Source organism: Balaenoptera acutorostrata, chromosome 4, assembly GCF_949987535.1.
Source record: "Balaenoptera acutorostrata chromosome 4, mBalAcu1.1, whole genome shotgun sequence".
NCBI classification, from domain to species: domain Eukaryota; kingdom Metazoa; phylum Chordata; class Mammalia; order Artiodactyla; family Balaenopteridae; genus Balaenoptera; species Balaenoptera acutorostrata.
In genome coordinates, this window is record NC_080067.1 from 40,477,065 (window position 1) to 40,501,194 (window position 24,130).

Sequence of the window (24,130 nt, forward strand, 5' to 3'; positions counted from 1 at the left end):
TAAGGGCTTCTAGGACAGCTAACCATCTGTATCAGTAAAAGCATCTTACTTGTAAGCAGAAAGGAATATTAATAGGAAATTGAATCACTCCCAGAATCTTGGGGGTCAGAGGGGGCAGAACCAGACTCTGTGGCTAAGGGACCAAGGTCACTGTGGTAGACAGCCTCTAAAATACCCCCAATGGTTCCTACCTCTTGGTATTCATGTACTTCTATAATGCCTTCCCCTTGAGTGTGGGCTGGACCTAGTGACCCCGTTGAATGAATGGAATACAGCAAAAGCATAAAGATGGGGGAAATTCTTTAAACGTGGAAGGATGTTCATATGCTTGGCAGCCAAAAGTAATGATAAATTTCTAAATATCATCCCAGACTACTACCCAGGCTGACCTTCTCTAAACTAGAGCTCCAGTGACTTCTGTTATATATTCCTGCTCTTCACACCGTGACTGGCCTGCCTTCAGCACTCTGGATCTTCCCCTCATCCACTTCTCCTCCCTCCACAGGACCACCAGCACAGTCAGATTTTCAGAGAACTCTCCCTCCCAGTTTCCTGCATCTTCCCTGATACCCAAAGCTCTTGACCTAAAGGGCTTGGCAAAGAGATAGATTCAAAGTTGGTTAAATCATTTATGTAATGAAAGCAAAATCTATATTAAGAATCCAAACTCTTAGAATTTGAATACTTAAATATTTTCTTCAACTTACAAAAGGATGGTTATAGGTTTAAAAAGGTGGTATTTAATTTGCCTTCATACCCCTATGTAATATACTTATTTGTATGTGCTATCTGCAAAGTGAAAACTACATTCTTTTCCACAGGAATATATATAGCTATAGATATATAAATGTGGCACTAAGCTTCAAATCCCCTTTACTTAAATGTGGCAGTAGGTGGGGAAGCAAGGAGAGAAAGTTGCCATCTAGAGTATTCACAAGGCGCCCTCATTTTCAGTCCTTTCAAAATCCCATTAAAAGACATCAGGGCCATATCTTCTGCCAGCTTTTTCCACATTCCTGGTCTTTGAAAGATACTTTATACAGGCAGATAGGAAGAAAAGCAACACCACAGAAGATTGTTTCTTAACGCCTCTTATGAACAGTGTTACGCCTAAGGAAAATGATAGAATAAACTTAGGTAGAATTTTATGAACTTAACAGTGGTCCAGTGTAAACAAAGAATGACCTAGGAGTCCCCTTCTCATCTACATACTATTTCATGCAGGAGTCACACTCAAGAATTAGATTAATTCCTCCATGGTACATGGAAATATTTCTAGAGACTGGAACCATAGCCATCTCTTAGCTTTTAGCTGCACGGCCCCAGGACAGCGGTAACTGCTCTATGACACATGTGTAAAAGTAAAATGCTTGGACCAGATAAGTTTTCTTTCAGTAATGAGTCTATTGAAAATTACTAAGTTCGTTATTATTTTTGTTCAAAAGCAAATTTTTGTTTAATTTTTAGGAGATACATACACACACAGTTGGCCCTCCGTACTCAAGGGTTGGTTGAATCCGCAGATGTGAAGAGCCAACTATACTAGGCCATTTCATATGAGGGGCTTGAGCATTGTGGATTTGGAACCAATCCTGTGGGTACTGAGGGACTAGTATGTATCTCTCTGTGTGTGTGTGTGTGTGGGTGTGTGTGTGTGTGCATACACACACGGTTGGAAAGTTTGTGTGTCACAGTTATAATAATAAACAACTTGCCCATCTCCAAAGTGGTAAGTAGCCATTCAAATGCTGCCTTTTGGATCACAGACTGCTCTGATGCTAAAGGAACTTAGGAAAATCAGTTCCCTTTTTGTTGCTTCAAATGGGAGTGTGTGGGTCCCGAGATCTAAGAAATCTCCTTAAAGTTTGGAGAAGGTTACTACTAGCAAATGGACTGCAGCTGCTTTGAAATACCCACAGCCCACATTGCTGCCACTCCTTCCAACGAGTGCCTCAGGTCTTCTGGCTTCAATTCTTCCTGGTGCCCATTAGCCCTAGGACAGTCTATGCCCAATGATCCAAAGCCCAGTTATGCAGAAGGGATTCAATGAGTTCATATCAAATATTCCTTAAGTTCCACTGTCCAAATGAGAAGTATTTCAATCAGATGGACTCATTCTGCATTTAACCTTCTGACGCTTGGCTAAAGACCATTTGGGAACATGGAAACATTTACAAGGCTATAAAGCTGACACTGAGCTTTCTAACCTAGCAATCAGTTTTCACCACAAGAGACTGCGTTAGCAAGACTTCAGGAAAATTGACCTTAACGTTATTTCTCGCATTATATAATTGGAGCTTTTATTCAAAATGCTTTCACACGTACAAATGCCCAATGACACCCCTTTGATGGATTCAGCCTATAACTCTCATTTAACTGATAGAAAAACAGGTTTTGACCCATTCTAAAGATGAATACTTTCCATCTTTCCCATTTGCTGTCCTCTCTTAAAGCCCCAGTTAAAGTCTTGCTATGAAATTACACTATCTGACTTTCCTGTGCCTCCTCTGTGATATTTGGTTTTTGTACACACCCTTTTTAAGTAAAATATAACCCCATTTGATCATTAATACTCTACTGCTTTTCCTTAGGTTTTTAGTCTCAAAACAATACAACTATCCAAGATGCTTTTAGTCCAAACACACAAAATTAACTGCAATTAAATAAAATCACGTCAGCAATTTGAGAACACAAGGAGCTGTCTTTCTGGCTATTCCTTGCATTAATAATATTCATTTCAGGTAGCAAGTTTTCTCCCTCAGAAGATCTGTTTATGAAATGCCATTCTATTCACCTACTGCTCCTCCGCATACACACGAATCCTATGGGGCACTGTGTCTGAACGTGTGCTCCACTTTGAAGCGAGCTCTTCTCACTTACATAACCAAGGCTGACCAACCGTGAAGACTTTTTTTTGACAGACAGTTATTGGAGCTTGAAATGGCAGAGAAGAATCTGAAAGAAATGCTTTTGGATACTGACACATGTAATCCAGGGCTCCCGTACACAGACCCCTCTCCAGCGTCAACTACTACAGACTAAAATATTCAGTATTTGGTTTACAGTATTGAGGTTCTCACTTCATAAATACAAATCCCAGCATACGTGGTCAGTCAGTAACAAGCTTTTTCTGAAGGTATGACTATAAATAAGTTGGAACAAGGTGCATGCACAAATCTAGACAACCCTTCATATATTGACTATTATTCTCTTGATAAACCAGTTTTCAGTCCTTAAGGGAGGGAGGGCTTAGCAGGTCATTAGTGCCTTTTATTGCATTCCTGAGGTAATTACCTTCACTAGGATTTTGCCTTTCAAACTTTGAGGGCTTGGAAGCTGCTTGGTCTCTCCTGTGTCTACAGATGACAGGTCGAGTTTGTCTCGGAATATTCCTTTCAGGTACTGAGCAATTTTCCTTTGCTGCTGGACACTGCAGTGATTCTCAATAGACAGTATGACCGGGAACCTGAGAGAACAGCAGCACATTGTAAAGGTGTCGAATACAGCAACTCACAGGGACTTTGGGAAATTATTCTGTATTCATTATGTTCTTACAAGCCTAGTGACAGTATTTGTGAGAGAGGTGATAATTAAAATGCTTCTAAAATGAAAAAGATGAGAGATGCATTAAAAAAAATAACAAACTCCTCTGGCCAAATATATTTTACCAGGCATAAGGGGTGAACAAAATACCAATCCATATGAGATGACTGAGTCTAATATTTTGTAGCTCTCTCTCTCCCTCACACACACATGCACACACACAGTACATATATTTTGTCTCTTTTACAAGGAAAAATAAAAGAGAAAATTTTGAGAGATAAGAAACCTAAAGAAAGAAAACTCATAAGGTAATTTTGTATTATTTATTCAAAAGTCTAGAAACATCTAGGAGACTACTATCATTAAATGAAGATATTTACTCTAAAAATATATATTCAACACACAGCTTGAAAATTACTATTGAGGAAATAACACAATGGAATTTTGTGTTTTATAGCATCCTGTGTCAGGCATTTCAAAATCATTTGTATAGAATTATATACTAGTCTTTACTTTCAGAAAGGAAAAAAAAAAAGTCAAGCATTCACTCTCCTCCAGCACTCAGGGTTCTGTGCAGAGAATGTGAGACCCCAATGGAGCGATTAGTACAGACAGCCTTAGGAACCAGCAATGATTCCATGACCTTACTCCTCTTCTGACTTTGTTTTTTCCTCAGAAAAACAAATTCAGGCTTATTTTCATTTTTTTTCTAGTTTCCATCACATATCTTCTGAAGTACTAGGCAATATATTTTTTTCCGGAATAGTCACACCAATATTTAACTTGCCTAATACGTCTATATGGAGAAAAAAATTTATTTATGTGCTTGTATGAGAAGCACAAACTCCACAATACAGGCTGTGACCTCCTGAAATTACATTCTATCCTCATTAGTAAACCTGATGCCAGAGGTAATACGAGAGATGAACCTTTGTGACTGAGGTCGGTTTGGTTACCGGACTATAATCTGTTTGCTCCTGTGTCCTCACATGGGTTTTACCCCAGAGTGTTAGAAAGAGAGAAAAACAGCAGACTAGCAACCTTGAGTTGTCTGCACAGTCACATCAGGGAGTTCTAGCAATGGATTTTTAAATTATCAATCTGTTTATAAAAAGGCTATCAGTGTCTAATGATGCTTGGTGTATGAAGCAGTGCTCCTCGACAGGGGCTGGGGTGATTGTGCGGCACCCTTCCAAAGGGACATTTGTCAATGTCTGAAGACATTTTTGGTGGTCACAGTGTTGGGGATGGGGGTTGCTACTGGTGTTTAGTGAGTAGAAGTCACGAATTTGCTCACCATCCTGCAATGCACGAGACAGTTCCCCATCACAAAGAATTATCTGATCCAAAATGTCAATAGTGCCAAGGTTGAGAAACCCTGGTGTTAAGATGCGACTAAGGACTTCCCTGGTGGTCCAGTGGTTAAGACGCTGCCCTTCCACTCAGGGGGCGTGGGTTCGATCCCTGGTCAGAGAAGTTCTGCGTGTGGTGTGTTGAGGCCAAAAAAAAACCACACATGAAACAAAAGAAAACATTTTCAGTTTGGGACTTCCCTGGCAGTCCAGTGGTTAAGACTCTGTGCGTCCACTGTAGGGGGGTGCGAGTTCAATCCCTGGTTGGGGAACTAAGATCCCACATGCTGGGCGGCACGGCCAGAAAAAAAAAAAAAAAAAGATGCAACTAGAACTTAAAGCTGCACTTTTAAAATGTGCTAAACAAGCTTATTAACTGTTTTAATTTGAAGTGCTTTTCTCCTAAGGATCCCCAGACTTTAAGTAAGCATAGTCAAGTCACCAGAGGGTCCTCCGAAGTACATAGACAGGAGGTCTTCTCAATGCCCTACTTCACGTGTTGGAAAATAACGGCAAATCACTTCATCAACTTGGCTAAGATTAGTAGCAATCAGGGTAAAAAGACCCATCAGAATTTAGTACTCGGATTCTTCCATGTGGAAGGCACCACAAACCAAACCTGCTATGCAGCAAGTGTCTCTCATCAGAACAGCACTTTAACTTCATATTTAATTAATGAGAAGATGAAATGTTAGAAATTTTAAAGGCTACTAATGTCTATAAAATTAATTTCATGCAATTGTAATTTTAATTTGCCTCTTTTAATGCAAAAATCATTTCTTGAATGTCTGGTATATTGCAGGCACTGGCTAGGCAATAAAGAATGAATAAGGGGGAGTTCCCTGGTGGCCTCGCGGTTAGGATCCTGGGCTTTCACTGCTGGGGCCCGGGTTCAGTGCCTGGTTGGGGAACTGAGATCCTGTAAGACGCACATAGCAGCCAAAAAAAGGGGGGTGGGGAATAAAGTTTTATTTTTAATTTCTTTTAAAAATGAATGAATAAGACATAGCCACATATTTTCAAGGAGTTCATGGTCCTAACTACTTAAAAGGAGCCAAGTCACCAACAGTTGCAAGAAGGTGCTGTATGATATGATAGAAATATGTTGAGTGCTAAGGACAGCGAAAAGCAGCATTTAAATCAGTTGTAGTATTGGTAAGTTTGCCAGAGGGACAAGGCCTAAGCAGTCTTCTAGGATGAGCAAGAATTGGGCAGGTGGAATAATGGAGATGAGTGTTTCAGACAGAGAGAACGGCACAGGTGAGGGTAGGGTCTGTGAAAGCACTGAGATCCCTAGGGACTCCGGAAGACAGTCAGTGACGGCAGAAGCCCAAGTCTCTGTGGAGCAACAGTGGGAGACAACACTGGAAGAGCAGGAAGAGGCCAGGCCTTGAAGGGCACGGAAGGCATGACCATGTACAACAGGGAGTCTTTGAAGGACTTCAAGAATCACAACATCAGCTTATATTTTCAGAAAGGAACATACTACACCAGCGTGGAGGAGAAACCAAAGGGAAATGAAAATGAAGAGGAGGCAGTGGAGTCAAAAGATAATGTAGCAAGTAGAACTGAAAAGATTGGCTGAATCGAGAGTGGACTCCCAGTTTCTAGGTAAAGCCATTGGTAAACAGTGCTAGCCTCCTAACTAGAAGGAAATGGAGCAAGGGGACGCTTGGCGGAAGGAAAGGCTGAGTTCAGTTTGGGGTGGCGGCCCCGTGCTGGTAGGAGTCTTATCCTCGCTCAGTGTTCAGGTTCCCCAAACCTATCATAGTGTGCCTGGCTTAGAGTGGGCGCCTTTAAATATCTAAGTAAACGCCTGCATAAATAATGAAATTTGTTAATTTTCAGGTACCTATGGGATACTCAGATGAATTTGTAATAAGAATTTTTCAATATATCTCTGAAACTTAGGGAAAACGTTCTGGATAGATAATGGGCAAATAACCAAAAAGTAGACCAAGGACAACAACTTAGGAAATAGTGACCATTAAAGGAGTGAGGAAACGGACTAGAAGACCGTAGGCTAAAGAAAGAGGTCGAGAAGCAATGGCAGCAATAGAGGAGAGAATGCTATAATAGAGGCCCCCCAAAAGCAAGTATTAAGGAGGAAATTATCACCATTATCAAATGCCAAGGAGGGGTCAAGCAACATAAGGACCCCAGGCACTTCAGTATACATAGGACATCCAGCAAGTCTGGAAACCAAGATATTATTATTTTATTGTACTGCAATATAATCCCAATAAGCTATTTATTATGTATAGTAACCTGTGTTTCTAAACTTTATAGACACTCTGTACACCCTGGCCTTAGAAATTTTGAGGTCACTCTTTGTAAGAACATGCTTCGAGGAGGCAACATCTTGAGAGAGAATGGGGTAAGGAATAAAGGGAGCACAAGAAAGTATGTACATGTGGCCCTTGTTTGTTCGGTGTTTTGTTGGGAAGGAAGGAGAGAACCAGGGCAGGAGAAAGCGAGACGTAGACTCCAAGGAAGTGTGTGGCTTGGTGGCCGTGTTACATCAGGCAGTGGTCCATGTTCCAGCTGAGCCTGGCTCCCAGCTGCTGCTCTACTTACTCGTTCTTCACAAAGGCATGCTTGTTGATGGTCTCCACAACATCTCTGAAGAGGATCTTTGAAGTGAGCGTGTAACCGTGGTGTACGACCGGCTCTCCATCGGGGCCATCCCAACAGTCAACTGCCAAAAACAGAATGTCACATCAACAAGCCAAAGTTTCTGGTGTGTCCTGATAGTTCTGGAAATAGCAGACAAGTATTAAGTTTATTGTTTGAGCTTATACGTATTATGATCATGACAAAGATGTCAGACCGAAATGAGTGTTCTGGCATATTTATCACAATAAGGAATTAGAGATTATAAATGATTTACTGCAAGTGCTTATAGTTAACAAAGAGGTCATATACATAAGCAGCTTAGCATTTACCAAGAACTCTCATTAGAAACTGATCTAAATCCAATCAAGTATGCCTGAGCATAGTGATATTTCTTAACAGGTTGTTTCTCTAATTTTACTTCTTCTTATTCAGTTTACTATAGTCTTTTAATGTTTCAATGACCCTCTCAAATCAGTAACCGGGTTTTTCATCATTGTCCTCCTAAACTCATTATGTTTCCATTAGATTTATTTCTATTTGATTAATTTGACAGTAGTTCTAAAATAGCATTGACTTCTTAACTTCCAATCTTCAGGCCCTGCTAAGATTTATGTGAATATAGGCAAATGATTTAATAATTTAAAGTATTGCTTCCCCATCCATAAAAGGAAAACTAAACACAGGACTTGAATCATAAGTTTGAGTGATTTATAAGTACATGAAAAGTTGATTATAAACCTGCACGGCACACAGTAATCATTATTGTCATTGATACTATTGATACTGTTACGTGTATGGACAACCTCGCTGACCCCCAGCTGGAGAAAGACCACAGCTTCCTCACCATCCTCCCCAACTTAGAGTTTGCCTTCCCTTGTTTTACACTTTGCCACCAGGCTAATTTCTCAAAACACTGCTTTCTCCATGTCACTACTTTGCTCAAAAGCCTACTCAGTGCATAACATAGCTTCCAACACATAGTATGTACTCAGTAGGTCTATGTTAAATTTATTAATAAACAACTTATAGCAGCTCCTGCCTGCTTAACACCAAGGTCCCTATCTCTGGTGCTAGAGACTGGCTAGCCATTCAACTAAGCCTGTTTTCTCTCTCGTCCTAGCTCACAGGTAGACTACAGTTCCCAGCCTTCCCTTGCAGTAGGACATGGCCATTGAAATGTGGGCAGAAATGGTGTGCACCACTTCCAGGTCTGCTTTATGAAACCCTGCCCTCACAGTTATCCATGCCCTCTCTTCTGCTGTGAGTTTGGAAGTCATGTGCTGAAGATGGCACAGGCACAGACACAGAAGGAAAGAGCCTGTACCCCTAAATCACTGCTTGAAAGAGTCACCCATTAAGAACAGCTATTTCGGACTTCACATAAGAAATAAACTTCAGTTGTTTTAGGGCACAGAGATTTAGGCTTAACTGTTAAAGAAACTAGTTAATTAATATCTTAGCTCCTGTTTGACAAGTCAAACTTATTTTCTCCTACTTCCAACCTCACACTTATTCTTCCAGTTAGGCAAGCTTCCTCACATATGATCCTACTTCCATGCCTTTGCTTCTTTCATTTAAGGTCAACTGAAGTGCCCTCTTTCACTTTGCTTATCTCAATCTCAACCAAGGGTCAAATCCTTGATTAAGGATTTAGATACTAAACCAGGATCCCCCATAGAATTTTGCCAGCTCTCATGCCATTGCCCTTCCTTATGACACGGGGGTCACAAATTCAAATACCAACAAGAACCTAGCAGGTCACATAAATAAATGTAGCAGCCAACATGAAATGTGTGTCTAAATGAGGTAACTATTTCTCACTGTCAGTCAATCATTCCTAAGTAGGAATAAGGACCCAGTTACCAGATCTGAGAAAACTCAAAGGTCTCTTTCCTCTCTCTTTCTGTCTCTCTCTGTAGATAGATGAGAGTTGGGGGGGGGGGGGGGTTCTGTTCCCTAACTAATACAGTTACATATATCAATTAAATACTGCCTATTAAAATATCCTTGGCGGGGTGGGAAATGGAAAAAGGAAAAGGAGAAAGTAGTTTCAAGGTTAAAACCATTGGAATACTGGAAATAAAGTTTAAGAACAAATATTTTGGGATGCTATCATACAGTGTTGTACTGTTCCTTTGGGCCTGTAAATGAGGTCAAACAGATAAAGGCATCTTCTCGGAAGAGATGCTCCATCCCTCTTTTGACATGTGCTTGACATTCTTTAATTTGTCTTTGGATATAAGTGTGAAAAGAATAAACAGGTGTTTCAAAAGTATGTAACTTAAACAATATACCCCAATTTATATCCCATTTTGGAAGAAAAAGGGCATAGGAGGGTTTCTCATAAATGAGCTAATACATTTTCAAAAAGAATGCAAAGTAGATGAGGCAATGCCACAGCTGACTTGATGATCATGTACACATAAAAATATCTCTTCATAAGAAACTACTTTGGGGGCTTCCCTGGTGGCGCAGTGGTTGAGAATCTGCCTGCCAATGCAGGAGACACGGGTTCGGGCCCTGGTCTGGGAGGATCCCACATGCCGCGGAGCGGCTGGGCCCGTGAGCCACGATTGCTGAGCCTGCGCGTCTGGAGCCTGTGCTCCGCAACAAGAGAGGCCGCGATAGTGAGAGGCCCGCGCACCGCGATGAAGAGTGACCCCTGCTTGCCGCAGCTGGAGAAAGCTCTCGCACAGAAACGAAGACCCAACACAGCCAAAAATAAATAAGTAAATAAATAAAAAATAAAAATAAAGGAATTCCTTTAAAAAAAAAAAGAAACTACTTTGGTAATGAAAGAAGGAGCCCTTTTGCTAACATTTATAACACAGGCAGAATATGCATAGTTGAGGATGGTTCTCCTAACGTTCACTTTTTAGGTCTATTTTATCATTTGTCTGTTAAATGAGGATAGCAACATCCCCAAATGGTGCTGCCATCTGAACGCGTGGCATCCATAGCCAAGTTCAAATGGCCATGAAGAGCTCCTGTAAGAGCTAGTGCTATGATGAGAATGTTGGCAAAGTAGAAATCCTCTAACCAATCTCCTAGCCACAAAATAGCCAGGCCCATTTTTTCAATCAGACCACATGTTAGAAGCCCCCAAAAGCACCCTGACAAACAGCTGGTCAGATCTGAAGGCCAGCTGAGAGACTAACATGACAGCTTTTCATAGTGGAACTCAAAATGTTCCACCCTGATAGTGCTCCCAGAGATAACAGGAAAAGTTGTAAACCGATTACAACAACAATACGTCAGTTCCATAATGAAAGTGAAAATCCCCTGGACAGAACATCCATATTTATAAAGCAACTAGGGCTGAAAATCAAGGGAAATGAAAGGCTGTGTAAAAAATGTCATCAATCTGATTTGCTGGCAAACTCACTTCACCAACAAAAGACTTATTCGTCTTCCCCAAGACACCATATATATCCTGACCGAGGACATTGTTGCAGCTGAACTAATGGAGATGGAAAACACAGTATTATCAAAATAGAAGGTTGAAAGTGGAGAGATTCTTCAGGTCACAATACCATGAAAAAACTGTCCAGAATCATTACTCTCCATCTCTAAGAACTATACTTGGCAAAAGCTGCTTCAGAAAATTATCTGTGGAACCTGAAATTTTTAATCCATGACCTGCTACATTCTATAAATCAGGTTCTTTAACTCCTAGCTGCAGCTGTTTAAGAATAAAAACAACTTCATCCAGAAGCAAGGTAGATAAAGCACCACTGGGTGTGTATAGATTGGTGCCTCCAGGTCCAAGCTTGAAGTGTAAACTAAGATCTTCAAATTACAGGGCTGACAGAAATTGTCAGGAGAGCATGAAAAATCATGTTATCAAGTTCTAAAGTCTTCAGGAACACCTAGATATTTAGATGCCAAGCCTAATCACAAGTCAAGCAAATGCCTCCTGTTAAAGCCAACCTCCTCTCTGTGCTGTGTATTGTGCTTCCTAGTCTTCCTTATGTGACCTGATGGCCCTTATTTGATCCCCTCCTTGGGCTGGTCATGTCATTCAATGCTTGTTCTTCCAAAAACCCCAAAGGCTTCCTGGAGAAGCAAAGTGGGGGAGTCAGACAACTTGGGTTCAAATACCAGCTTCCAAGCTTCCTAGCTATGGGACCTTGAGCCACCAACCCTACCCGAAGTTGGGGTGCCTTCTTAAGGAGATTATTCCATCTTCCTTAGTGTTGTAAGAATTAAAGAAGAATGTATGGAAAGCACTTAACCAGAACCTAGCCCACAAAAGGAGACAAAATCATAGTGGTTTCCCTGTTCCTTCCCAGTATATTCAAAGCCAAGGTGACAACCATAGTTTCAGACAGGAAATAGAGCAAGTACAAAGCTGACCAAGTCTCTTAGATAAACACAGTATAATGCTTCTTCTCAACAAAACCTTCCAGAAATAGCAGCTTGACTTTCACTGTCTAGTCACAGATTATTCCAATAGTGCAAACTTCAAGCCAAACAACAGAGGAGAAATTTGCTGACGCAGGCTTGGCGAGGGAGATATTTGAGAGATTGCACATCCTTTGAAATTATATCCAAGCTGTGCATCTTCTCAGTTTGTGTGAATGTCTGGAGCAAGCAACACCTTTTACACAAGGAGGGCAAAGATCAATAGCTTCTATTACTTTGGTGACTGGCAAAGAGGAAGAAAGAAGGTACAAGGGAAGGCCCATGTTCAATTTCATCTGCTGCACACAATTTCCAAAAGCTAATTTTAAAATTAAAAGATCCCTGAAAAAGCTAAAACTAAAAATTATTTGTGCCTTACTATAAATTATCTTAATCAGATAACTTTCCTTCTTAATAGCCCAAGGAACGCCAGAGAATTAGAAGATCTGATTCAGTAAGGAGTTGATCATTAGAACATGGTTAAACTTGGGTAAGACACTGATTTTGGACAGAGAAATCAAAAAAGAAACGATTGGGCACCTGAAAGACCTGAAAAGCAAAGGAAACAGTACAGGGCAAAGAAGTAACAAAATTGCAAAACTGTCTGGAGTTGACTTTCACTTCATGGAGTCACCAGAAGTCATTTTCCACATTTGGCCTCCAAGAAAATGTCACCATTTAAAATGATAGGCAACCATCACTCTGAAGCCAATAAGGGTGTGTGACCTGGCATCTCTATGCATGACAGACTTGTAAAACTGCTTGAGTGCTGAGTGAACAAATGGTTGAATAATGGCTGAGAACAGAATGTTACCTCAAGACCTTTTGTTGCTCAAAATGTTTTCCTTTATGCTCATATTTTATAAGCATCTTCATTATCTAGTTGCTTAAGCTACTCAATTATCAGTCACTATTGTCAGTAGGTGTTCTCTGCATCTACTGCAAAAATTCCATGTCTTAAATCATACACTTCCAGAGGGCTAAATTTGTAGTGGTCCTAATGTTTCTGTATGCAGATAGTTTTTAATACCTGTCCATTTAAAAAATATGTCAATTTGCCTTTATAACATTACTACTACTATTACTGTAACATTACATATGCTACCTTTTGTAGCAGAAAATTCTTTAAGCCAGAAACTATCTGACAAAGAAGAGCTCCTCTACTCACCAGTATTATCTCACTGCCCTACTGCTTTATTCATCTCCCTACACTATTCCACCACCCCAAGAACAACTTGCTACCTACTGCTGACTCCCGTATGCTCCCACCAAAAAGCAGTTCCCCTTTGCTCCATGGAATCTCCATTCCAGTGTAAACAAACCCCCTTTCATCAGCAGATTCTCTAACAAATCCCCTTTCATCATCAGACTCTCTGGAATTCTTCCTCAACCTCCTTATCTTGGTTAACAACCAGTTTACCTGGGAGGATACTACTTCCTTTCTCCACAGATGCTTTTTTTGTATAAATCACAAAATGAGGATGCTACTTTTAAACAACTGTTGTTCTACATTCATTTAAAAAATCCCCCCACTTTTAAACCTCACTTTATCCATCTCTACCTTCCTGATGTCTTCCAAGTGCCTTTTCCGTAGCATTCTTCTTCTACTTAAGTATGTGGTTTACAGTTTTTAATATCCAATTTTTGATCTTTTAATTTTTTAGCTTTGCATCTCCCTGTCAGCGTCCTTTGACTTAAAAGTCCATGTGGGCAATCTACCCAGTCGCTTAACCTTGACCTCAATGCCAACAGCTCCTTGCTTCACTCTAATCATGCTCACCCACCACACGCCCTGCATATAGTCATCACCTCAACTATATCCAAAATCCCACCTTGTGATAATAATTCTCTCTTCTTGTTTATTGTATGTGTGATGCCAACATTCTCAGTATTTCTGTTTCTTTGAATCTTCTAGTCTCTTAACCTCATTTTGTGGCCCCTTCATTTCCTTTTCTAGTTCATGGACCTACTGTCACTTACTTAAAAGAGCTCTCATCAACATCTTGAAGATATTTTATACGACCTAGAAATCCAGAGGCTTGGATCAATTCTAGAATCTGTCTTCACTGCTCCTATACCTAGTCTGTTGGGAATGGGGTGGTGGGGGGCAGTCTGAGCATGCAGATTTGTTATACTTCATGTATAACAAAAAGACTGTTTTGTTAAAGACTGTTTTTGAAATTAGCTAGGCCTTCCCCAATTTATCTTGTCAACTCCTTTCTCATTATTTGCTGATCTTTTTAAGCCCCCCATCCCCCAGCCAACCTCCACCCACTCTACACTTAGTGGATGGTGTTCTCTCCTACTATCCTGAGAAAAGAGAGGGTATCAGGCATTGAACCATTTTAAAATTTCTTGTCCCCTACCCCACCTAAAAACAAAATGAATGAATCCTCATTTTCCCCTCTTCCAAGTCTCAAAACCTCCCCAACCCTGTATCAAGTCTTCCCCTAATGCAGAAAAAATGCCAAGTGACTAACTCACAGCAGATTAGCTACCTGACCTTCCCACTGAAAGGCCACCAAAACTATACAGCAAAAGACACTAATAACCTCCCAGCTGTCAAATGCAACCAGACTGGACACTTAGTCTTTATTTTACTTTTCTATTGCATGGGACATTTTTGACCATTTCATCCCTTAGGTCCAAGTGACTGCTTTGTGTTGGTTGTCTTCGTCAGTTCCCCTTGTTCTTTCTGCTTCGAAAGGTTGGATTGCATAAGTCCTCAGGCCTTGTTCTCTTTGCCACTCCTCTAAGTGATCTTGTCCACTGTGATGTACATTTACACACGAAGGTCTCTGTAAGTGATCTTGTACACTAACACACAGAAAACTCGGAATTGTGGAATCTTTATCTTTTCTGGATCCTTCTGTTGAGTTCACATATTGTTATTTAATTGACTGATAAAAATGTCCACATAAATATTACGAAGTCGCTATAAACTCAACCGATGGAAAGCTGAACTCATTAATGCTCTTCCTCTCAGTCCCCACAGTAGGTGATGGCACCATCATTCATTCCAGCTCCCCCCTTCAAGCCTTACATCCTTTACTTTGCTCACCAGGTCCTGTAAGTTTACTTCTTTAATATCCGTGTAAGCATCTCTCTCGCCTAGTCTAAGCTTTTATGATCCTTCCTTTGAATCATTTCAATAGCCTTCCCACCATTCTCCTTGCTCTAGTTTCACCTTCCTTCCCCCACCACAAACATACATCTTAAAGAAAAATTATCTTCCTACACTGCTGCCCAAGCAATCTTTCTAAACTGCAAGTCTGACCGTATCACTCTAGGTATTAAAACAATCCACTGGACCCACGTTACCAAAAGCTAAAGCTGAAATTCCTTATCACAGCACTCAGAGCCCTTTATCGCTGACCCAAGTCTACCTTCCCAGGCTAACTGATTTCTCATCGTATTTTATGTCACCCCTCACTTTCTGTATCACCTCTCAACCACGTTTGATCCAACTGGTGGAATTCTCACACCATACTATGATTTTTACTGTCCACCCCTTCTTTTTTTTTTTTTTTTTTTTCGTCCACCCCTTCTAATGACTGTGAGCGCCTTAAAGATAGAAACCACGTCTTACATCTGTGTCCTCACCCCCAGGAACCTCCTAGAAATTTAATAAGTGTTGGCTGATTGATAGACCATGAAGTATCTTAAAAATAAATATTTATCCTGAACCATTTTTACCATTGTTTAATCAAAAAAAAAAAATCTTTCTAGGAAAAACTTTCACATTCATCACAATTTTTCAGCACCTGATTGTGTGCCTCCCAAATGCTAGTACAAATCTCTCTCTCTGTTTGAAGTGTCAGGAGGAACCAGAGAGGATTATGAGTTAAGAATGACTTTACAGTGAGTGGGAAAATAGTTCTGATTAGCATGAGTGCATTTTTTTAGGTCTCCATTATTTACACTAGACGTGCCTGACTAAAGCACGTGTGCGCCCACACACACTCGCGCTCAAAGCACGCACCTTCCACGCAGCGACAGCCCTCCTGCAGCACCCGTGCGTACATGTCCACTTTGGACTGAGACAGGAGCTGGTCCCCGGTCAGGTATGTATTGTGGGAGGAAGCGATGTAGTAGTGGCACAGGGGCTGGTCCATGTCCTGGTACACTTCATGGTGCAGTGGGTTAAATATGTCACAAGCAGGACTACGCATGAAGTTCGTGAAGCCTTTGGAAATGAGAGAGAGTGAAGTACTATAGCTTTGAAGCATATATACTTAACCGACTCTAACAAGGACAAAAGAGATCAAAGTTTGTTCATACTGATTACCTCATTTACCTTCAGGACAGCCTTTGCAGGGAATACCGGGGCAATGGGAGATGTGCTTCAGATCAAATAGACAGTGTCAAAAACTGAAATATGACTTTGGGGAGTAGCAGTTTAAATATAACCTACAGAAAAACAGACTTTTTAAGAGTTTTGATTGAGGGAGGGAGGGGGCTTATTGCAAAGCTCTTCAGTAACTGCGGAACTCAAGCTATGATTATTCAGTGTGACCTAATGGGTGGCTCATGCAGTGTTCAAGCCATATTTATCCTAAGTGATATACTGATCAACAGCAACCTGATAGGTTATTAAGTTGATTTGAAAAATAGTATTGTCAGTGCCATAGCTGAGGTAACAGGTCAGAAGTTAGGCATAGCTTAAAATGAGGGTATGATTATTTGACTATGAAACTGGTTTGGCAAGATGCTACTAATGGCTAGCACATTTGAGAAATGTGAAAAAGTATTTCAAGATTACGTAGAAAACCCCATCAGTTTTTCAAAAACATAGTGCCTGGGTAGGAGAGGCATTCATTAACATATTAACAGATATGTGAATGTCCTACAAGTACCTACATGGAATGATTATTAGGGTAAATTATTTCAAGTCTTCAAGAATCCTGTGGTAAAACTACCAGTGAATATCCTCTGAAACTCTGGAGAATTTCTTCATGCTCATCTTTATGGCCATAACTTCGAAATCAGGTTTAACTCCATCTTTTAAGGCCCCACCAAAGAAAAGATTCATTTATTGGTAAAAAAAAAGGTCCAAATTAGTTTATCTTCTTTGGTTGTTTTTAAAATAGCTTTTAATTATATAAATATTAAATAATTTCTCTTCGTTTTAATTAGCCTCTATCCCTGGAAGTAAACATACAGTATCATACCCCCTTGTCCACACTGAGCCTGTTTGGGGGAATAGGAGGCCAACAATCAAAATTGGTAAGATAAACCACGGTATCATATGCTCTTGCAGGAAGTGGGATGCCCCAGTAGTTTTTTATATTAAGATTATCTATTCTGCCTGGGACCTGTTCTCTTTTGGAGAGCAGCCTACAAATTTCTTTCCCTACATATTTTAAATACATATGACTTACAGATACATGTAGCTATATTCATGCCATATCATTTATACGTAATATCCTAGGAGCTAGATTCTGAATATATAACTGTGGGCAAGTTACTTAATTTCTTTTTTCTTTTTTTTTTTAAATTTATTCATTCATTCATTTATTTTTGGCTGCATTGGGTCCTCATCACTGAGTGCGGGCCCTCTCTAGTTGCAGAGAGTGGGGGCCACTCCTCATTGTGGTGTGCAGGCAGCCTCTCCCGTTGTGGAGCATGGGCTCCAGGCACACGGGCCCCAGCAGTTGCGGCATGCGGGTTCAGTAGCCGTGGCGCAAGGGACTAGCCGTTCCATTGCATGTGGGATCCCCCGGACCAGGGCTCCAACCCGTGACCCCTGCATTGGCAGATGGATTCTCAACCACTGCACCACCAGGGAAGTCCCAAATTACTTAATTTCTTTAAGCCTCACTTTCCTCAATTATAAAATGAGATAGTCATATTAACAAAATTTGTGGTTCCTACAACCTCTCTACCACTACCAACTAGGGAAAACAAATTAGTTGCCAACATTTAAAAACAAAAAAAACCAAAAAAACATGTTTACTTATTTTAGGGCCAAATTTCCCTTCATGAGATTATCTGGTTGAGACTATTTCTAAAAATTAACCATTTGAGAAAAGTCAAAATATTTCTTGGCATCTATCATACATAGTGGCATCAAGTTGACTTGCCTGGAGTAGAAAATGCTACTGTCCTTGCAAAAGTAAAAGAAACAGCAAAATCATGGCATCTGTTTTGTAGGAAAATATGTGTGTCATGGGTTTTATTTGAATCATCTGTAATTCCAAGGTTATCTCCCTATTTCTTTTCCTAAAAATTTTGCTAGAATGTAACTTAGCAAACTGAACTGAGAAATGAGAAATTAAGGATATTGGTTATTTTACCTTCTATGCCAAGGACATTTTTTGCCTTATTTTCTTCAGAAACTTCAAATTTTCTTATGACGTCAATACAATAGTCTGTTGTCACATTCGTCATCTAAACAAAACAGAACAATAGTACAGTACCTGCAATTTCATGAGATATGTTCCTCTATGCTAAAAGGGCATACTGATTTTTTTTAAGCATTCGTGATACAGTGCAAAATGGTTAAATGAGCCATATTTGAGGTTACTAGTGTCATAACTACTTAACCTTTGGAAAATGATCATGATCTCAGTATTCCTTATACCTTTCAGATTTAATCAGGGAAAACAGTCCTTCAACTACTAGACAAATGTTCTCTATGAAGCAACAAGATTAATAAAACCAAGTCAATAATCAGTGCAAATGCATTGCCAAGTATCCACTCACTGTAAGCTAGTAGTTATCTGCAAAAGTAATGCTTTCTACACAAACACTGAGGTTTGCTAATCATAAATTGTATGCAAAAAGAAAATGACTCTCTACCAAAGAAGCGTATTCTAGGTAAATCCACCTGTGTGTTTATAGCTACAGATCCTTCAACCGATTCATGAGAGCAGTCTGCCATGGTGACTCAAGAACACAAAGGTTAGCAAAAGAAAATAAAAATAAAAAGGCAGGTGAGAATTCTGGAGTGAGAATGCTTGTATTCAAATCAGCTGGCTCATATTATTAACAGTGTGGTCTTAAATAAGTCACTCACCTTCTCTGTGGCTACCTTATAAGGAAGTTGTGGGGATTAAATTGATTAATATTTGTAAGAAAAATGTATGGTACCAAAAAAGCAGTATATGCTAACATTACTGAGTTAGTCTCAAGTTTGCTGCATGTACATTTCATGCTTAGTATCACTGGGAAAAGCAAACTCTTTGAGAATAATTTCTTTAATACTAATAAAGGATGCAATATTTTTATCAAAAATCCATTCAGCCCCACAATCTCACAATGGTATTTAAATATACTAACAAGCACCAGAGCAGACAGCAGAAGCAAGAAGAACTAAAATCTTGCAGTCTGTGGAACGAAAACCACATTCACAGAAAGATAGACAAAATGAAAAGGCACAGGACTATGTACCAGATGAAGGAACAAGATAAAACCCCAGAAAAAACAACTAAATGAAGTGGAGATAGGTAACCTTCCAGAAAAAGAATTCAGAATAATGATAGTGAAGATGATCCAGGACACTGGAAAAAGAATTGAGGCAAAGATCTAAAAGATGCAAGAAATGTTTAACAAAGACCTAGAAGAATTAAAGAACACCTAGAAGAAGAATAAACAAATAGAGATGAACAATACAATAACTGAAATGAAAAATAGAAGGTATTTCTACTTTTTTTTTTTTTTTTTTTTTTGATTCTAGAAGGAATCAATAGCAGAATAACTGAGGCAGAAAACGGGTAAGTGACCTGGAAGACAGAATGGCAGAATTCACTGCCACGGAAAAAAATAAAGAAAAATGAATGAAAAGAAATGAAGACAGCCTAAGAGACCTCTGGGACAACATTAAATGCACCAACATTCACAGTATAGGGGTCCCAGAAGGAGAAGAAAGAGAGAAAGAACCTAGAGAAAATATTTGAAGTGATTATAGTTGAAAACTTCCTTAGCATGGGAAAGGAAATAGCCACCCAAGTCCAGGAAGCACAGAGAGTCCCATGCAGGATAAACCCAAGGAGAAACATGCTGAGATACATAGTAACCAAACTGACAAAAATTAAAGACAAAGAAAAATTATTAAAAGCAGCAAGGGAAAAACGACAAATAACATACAAGGGAACTCCCATAAGTTTAACAGCTGATTTCTCAGCAGAAACTCTACAAGCCAGAAGGGAGGGGCATGATATACTTAAAGTGATGAAAAGGAAGAACCTACAACCAAGATTACTCTACCCGGCAAGGATCTCATTCAGATTTGATGGAGAAATCAAAAGCTTTACAGACAAGAAAAAGCTAAGAGAATTCAGCACCATGAAACCAGCTCTACAACAAATACTAAAGGAACTTCTCTAAGTGGGAAACACAAGAGAAGAAAAGGACCTACAAAAACAAACCCAAAACAATTAAGAAAATGGTCATAGGAACATACATATTGATAATTACCTTAAACGTGAATGCATTAAATGCTCCAACCAAAAGACACAGGCTTGCTGAATGGATACAAAAACAAGATCCATCTATATGCTGTCTACAAGAGACCCATTTCAGACCTAGGGACACATACAGACTGAAAGTGAGGGGATGGAAAAAGATATTCCACGCAAATGGAAATCAAAAGAAAGCTGGAGTAGCTATACTCATATCAGATAAAATAGACTTTAAAATAAAGAATGTTACAAGAGACAAGGAAGGACACTACATAATGATCAAGGGATCAATCCAAGAAGAAGATATAACAATTATAAATACATATGCACCCAACATAGGAGCACTTCAATACATAAGGCAACTGCTAACAGCTATAAAAGAGGAAATCGACAGTAACACAATAATAGTGGGGGACTTTAAAACCTCACTTACACCAATGGACAGATCATCCAAAATGAAAATAAATAAGGAAACAGAAGCTTTAAATGACACAATAGACCAGATAGATTTAATTGATATTTATAGGACATTCCATCCAAAAACAGCAGATTACACGTTCTTCTCAAGTGCACACAGAACATTCTCCAGGATAGATCCCATCTTGGGTCACAAATCAAGCCTCAGTAAATTTAAGAAAATTGAAATCATATCAAGCATCTTTTCTGACCACAACGCTATGATATTAGAAATGAATTACAGGGGAAAAAACGTAAAAAACACAAACACATGGAGGTTAAACAATACGTTACTAAATAACCAAGAGACCACTGAAGAAATCAAAGAGGATATCAAAAAATACCTAGAGACAAATGACAATGAAAACACGATGATCCAAAACCTATGGGATGCAGCAAAAGCAGTTCTAAAAGGGAAGTTTATAGCTATACAAGCCTACCTCAAGAAACAAGAAAAATCTCAAGTAAACAATCTAACCTTACATCTAAATGAACTAGAGAAACAAGAACAAACAAAATCCAAAGTTAGCAGAAGGAAAGAAATCATAAAGATCAGAGCAGAAATAAATGAAAAAATACAAACAAAGAAAACAATAGCAAAGATCAATAAAAGCAAAAGCTGGTTCTCTGAGAAGATAAACAAAATTGATAAAGCATTAGCCAGACTCATCAAGAAAAACAGGGAGAGGACTCAAATCAATGAAATTAGAAGTGAAAAAGGAGAAGTTACAACAGACACCGCAGAAATACAAAGCATCCTAAGAGACTACTACAAGCAACTCTATGCCGATAAAATGGACAACCAGGAAGAAATGGACAAATTCTTAGAAAGGTATAACCTTCCAAGACTGAGCCAGAAAGAAATAGAAAATATGAACAGACCAATCACAAGTAATGAAATTGAAACTGTGATTAAAAATCTTCCAACAAACAAAAGTCCAGGACCTGATAGCATCACAGGTGAATTCTATCAAACATTTAGAGAAGAGCTAACACCCATCCTTCTCAAACTCTTCCAAAAAACTGCAGAGGAAGGAACACTCCCAAACTTATTCTATGAGGCTACCATCACCCTGATAGCAAACCAGACAAAGATACTACAAAAAAAGAAAATTACAGACCAATATCACTGATGAATATAGATGCAAAAATCCTCAACAAAATACTAGCAAACAGAATCCAACAACACATTAAAAGGATCACACACCATGATCAAGTGGGATTTATCCCAGGGATGCAAGGATTCTTCTATATACACAAATCAATCAATGTGATACACCATATTAACAAATTGAAGAATAAAAACCATATGATCATCTCAATAGATGCAGAAAAAGCTTTTGACAAAATTCAACACCCATTTCTGATAAAAACTCTCCAGAAAGTGGGCATAGAGGGAACCTACCTCAACATAATAAAGGCCGTATATGACAAACCCACAGCAAACATCATTCTCAATGGTGAAAAACTGAAAGCATTTCCTCTAAGATCAGGAACGAGACAAGGATGTCCACTCTCACCACTATTATTCAACATAGTTCTGGAAGTTCTAGCCACAGCAATCAGAGAAGAAAAAGAAATAAAAGGAATACAGATTGGAAAAGAATAAGTAAAACTGTCACTGTTTGCAGATGACATGATACTATACATAGAGAATCCTAAAAGTGCCAGCAGAAAACTGCTAGAGCTAACCAATGAATTTGGTAAAGTTGCAGGATACAAAATTAATGCCCAGAAATCTCTTGCATTCCTATACACTAACAACAAAAGATCAGAAAGAGAAATTAAGGAAACAATCCCATTTACCATTGCAACAAAAAGAATAAGATACCTAGGAATAAACCTACCTAGGGAGACAAAAGACCTGTATGCAGAAAACTATAAGACACTGATGAAAGAAATTAAAGATGATACCAACAGATGGAGAGATATACCATGTTCTTGGATTGAAAGAATCAATATTGTGAAAATGACTATATTACCCAAAGCAATCTACAGATTCAATGCAATCCCTATCAAATTACCAAAGGCATTTTTTACAGAACTAGAACAAATCATCTTAAAATTTGTATGGAGACACAAAAGACCCCAAATAGCCAAAGCAGTCTTGAGGGAAAAAAACGGAGCTGGAGGAATGGGACTCCCTGACTTCAGACTATACTACAAAGCTACAGTAATCAAGACAATATGGTACTGGCACAAAAACAGAAACATAGGTCAATGGAACAAGATAGCCCAGAGATAAACCCACGCACCTATGGTCAACTAATCTACGACAAAGGAGGTAAAGATATACAATGGCGAAAAGACAGTCTCTTCAATAAGTGGTGCTAGGAAAACTGGACAGCTACATGTAAAAGAATGAAATTAGAACACTCCCTAACACCACACAAAAATATACTCAAAATGGATTCGAGACCTAAATGTAAGACTGGACACTATAAAACTCTTAGAGGAAAACATAGGAAGCACACTCTTTGACATAAATCACAGCAAGATCTTTTTTGATCCACCTCCTAGAGTAATGGAAATAAAAACAAAAATAAACAAATGGGACCTAATGAAACTTGAAAGCTTTTGCACAGCAAAGGAAACCATAAACAAGACGAAAAGACAACCCTCAGAATGGAAGAATATATTTGCAAATGAATCAATGGACAAAGGATTAATTTCCAAAATATATAAACAGCTCATTCAGCTCAATATTAAAGAAACAAACAACCCAATCCAAAAATGGGCAGAAGACCTAAATAGACATTTCTCCAAAGAAGACATACAGACGGCCAAGAAGCACATGAAAAGATGCTCAACATCACTAATTATTAGAGAAATGCAAATCAAAACTACAATGAGGTATCACCTCACACCAGTTAGAATGGGCATCATCAGAAAATCTACAAACAACAAATGCTGGAGAGGGTGTGGAGAAAAGGGAACCCTCTTGCACTGTTGGTGGGAATGTAAATTGATACAGCCACTATGGAGAACAGTATGGAGGTTCCTTAAAAAACTAAAAATAGATTTACCATATGATCCAGCAATCCCACTACTGGGCATATACCCAGAGAAAACCATAATTCAAAAAGACACATGCACCCCAATGTTCACTGCAGCAGTATTTACAATAGCCAGGTCATGGATGCAACCTAAATGCACATCAACAGACGAATGAATAAAGAAGTTGTGATACATATATACAATGGAATATTACTCAGCCATAAAAAGGAACGAAATTGATTCATTTGTTGAGACATGGATGGATCTAGAGACTGTCATACAGAGTGAAGTAAGTCAGAAGAGAAAAACAAATATCGTATATTAACGTATGTATGTGGAACCTAGAAAAATGGTACAGAT

General features: G+C 39.2%; 1 protein-coding gene across 3 annotated transcripts in view; it reads right to left on the minus strand.

Moving 5' to 3' along the window:
- Positions 1–24,130, minus strand: part of PLCH1 (phospholipase C eta 1) — a 224,542-nt gene that overhangs the window by 55,373 nt on the left and 145,039 nt on the right. For all 3 annotated transcript variants that reach the window (XM_057546090.1, XM_057546093.1, XM_057546091.1), the window contains 4 exons: positions 18,212–18,305; positions 15,898–16,101; positions 7,473–7,593; positions 3,295–3,466 (listed from right to left, as the gene is read on the minus strand). In XM_057546090.1, coding sequence (XP_057402073.1) covers positions 3,295–3,466; positions 7,473–7,593; positions 15,898–16,101; positions 18,212–18,305 — 591 coding nt within the window. The remainder of the gene's footprint in view (positions 1–3,294; positions 3,467–7,472; positions 7,594–15,897; positions 16,102–18,211; positions 18,306–24,130) is intronic.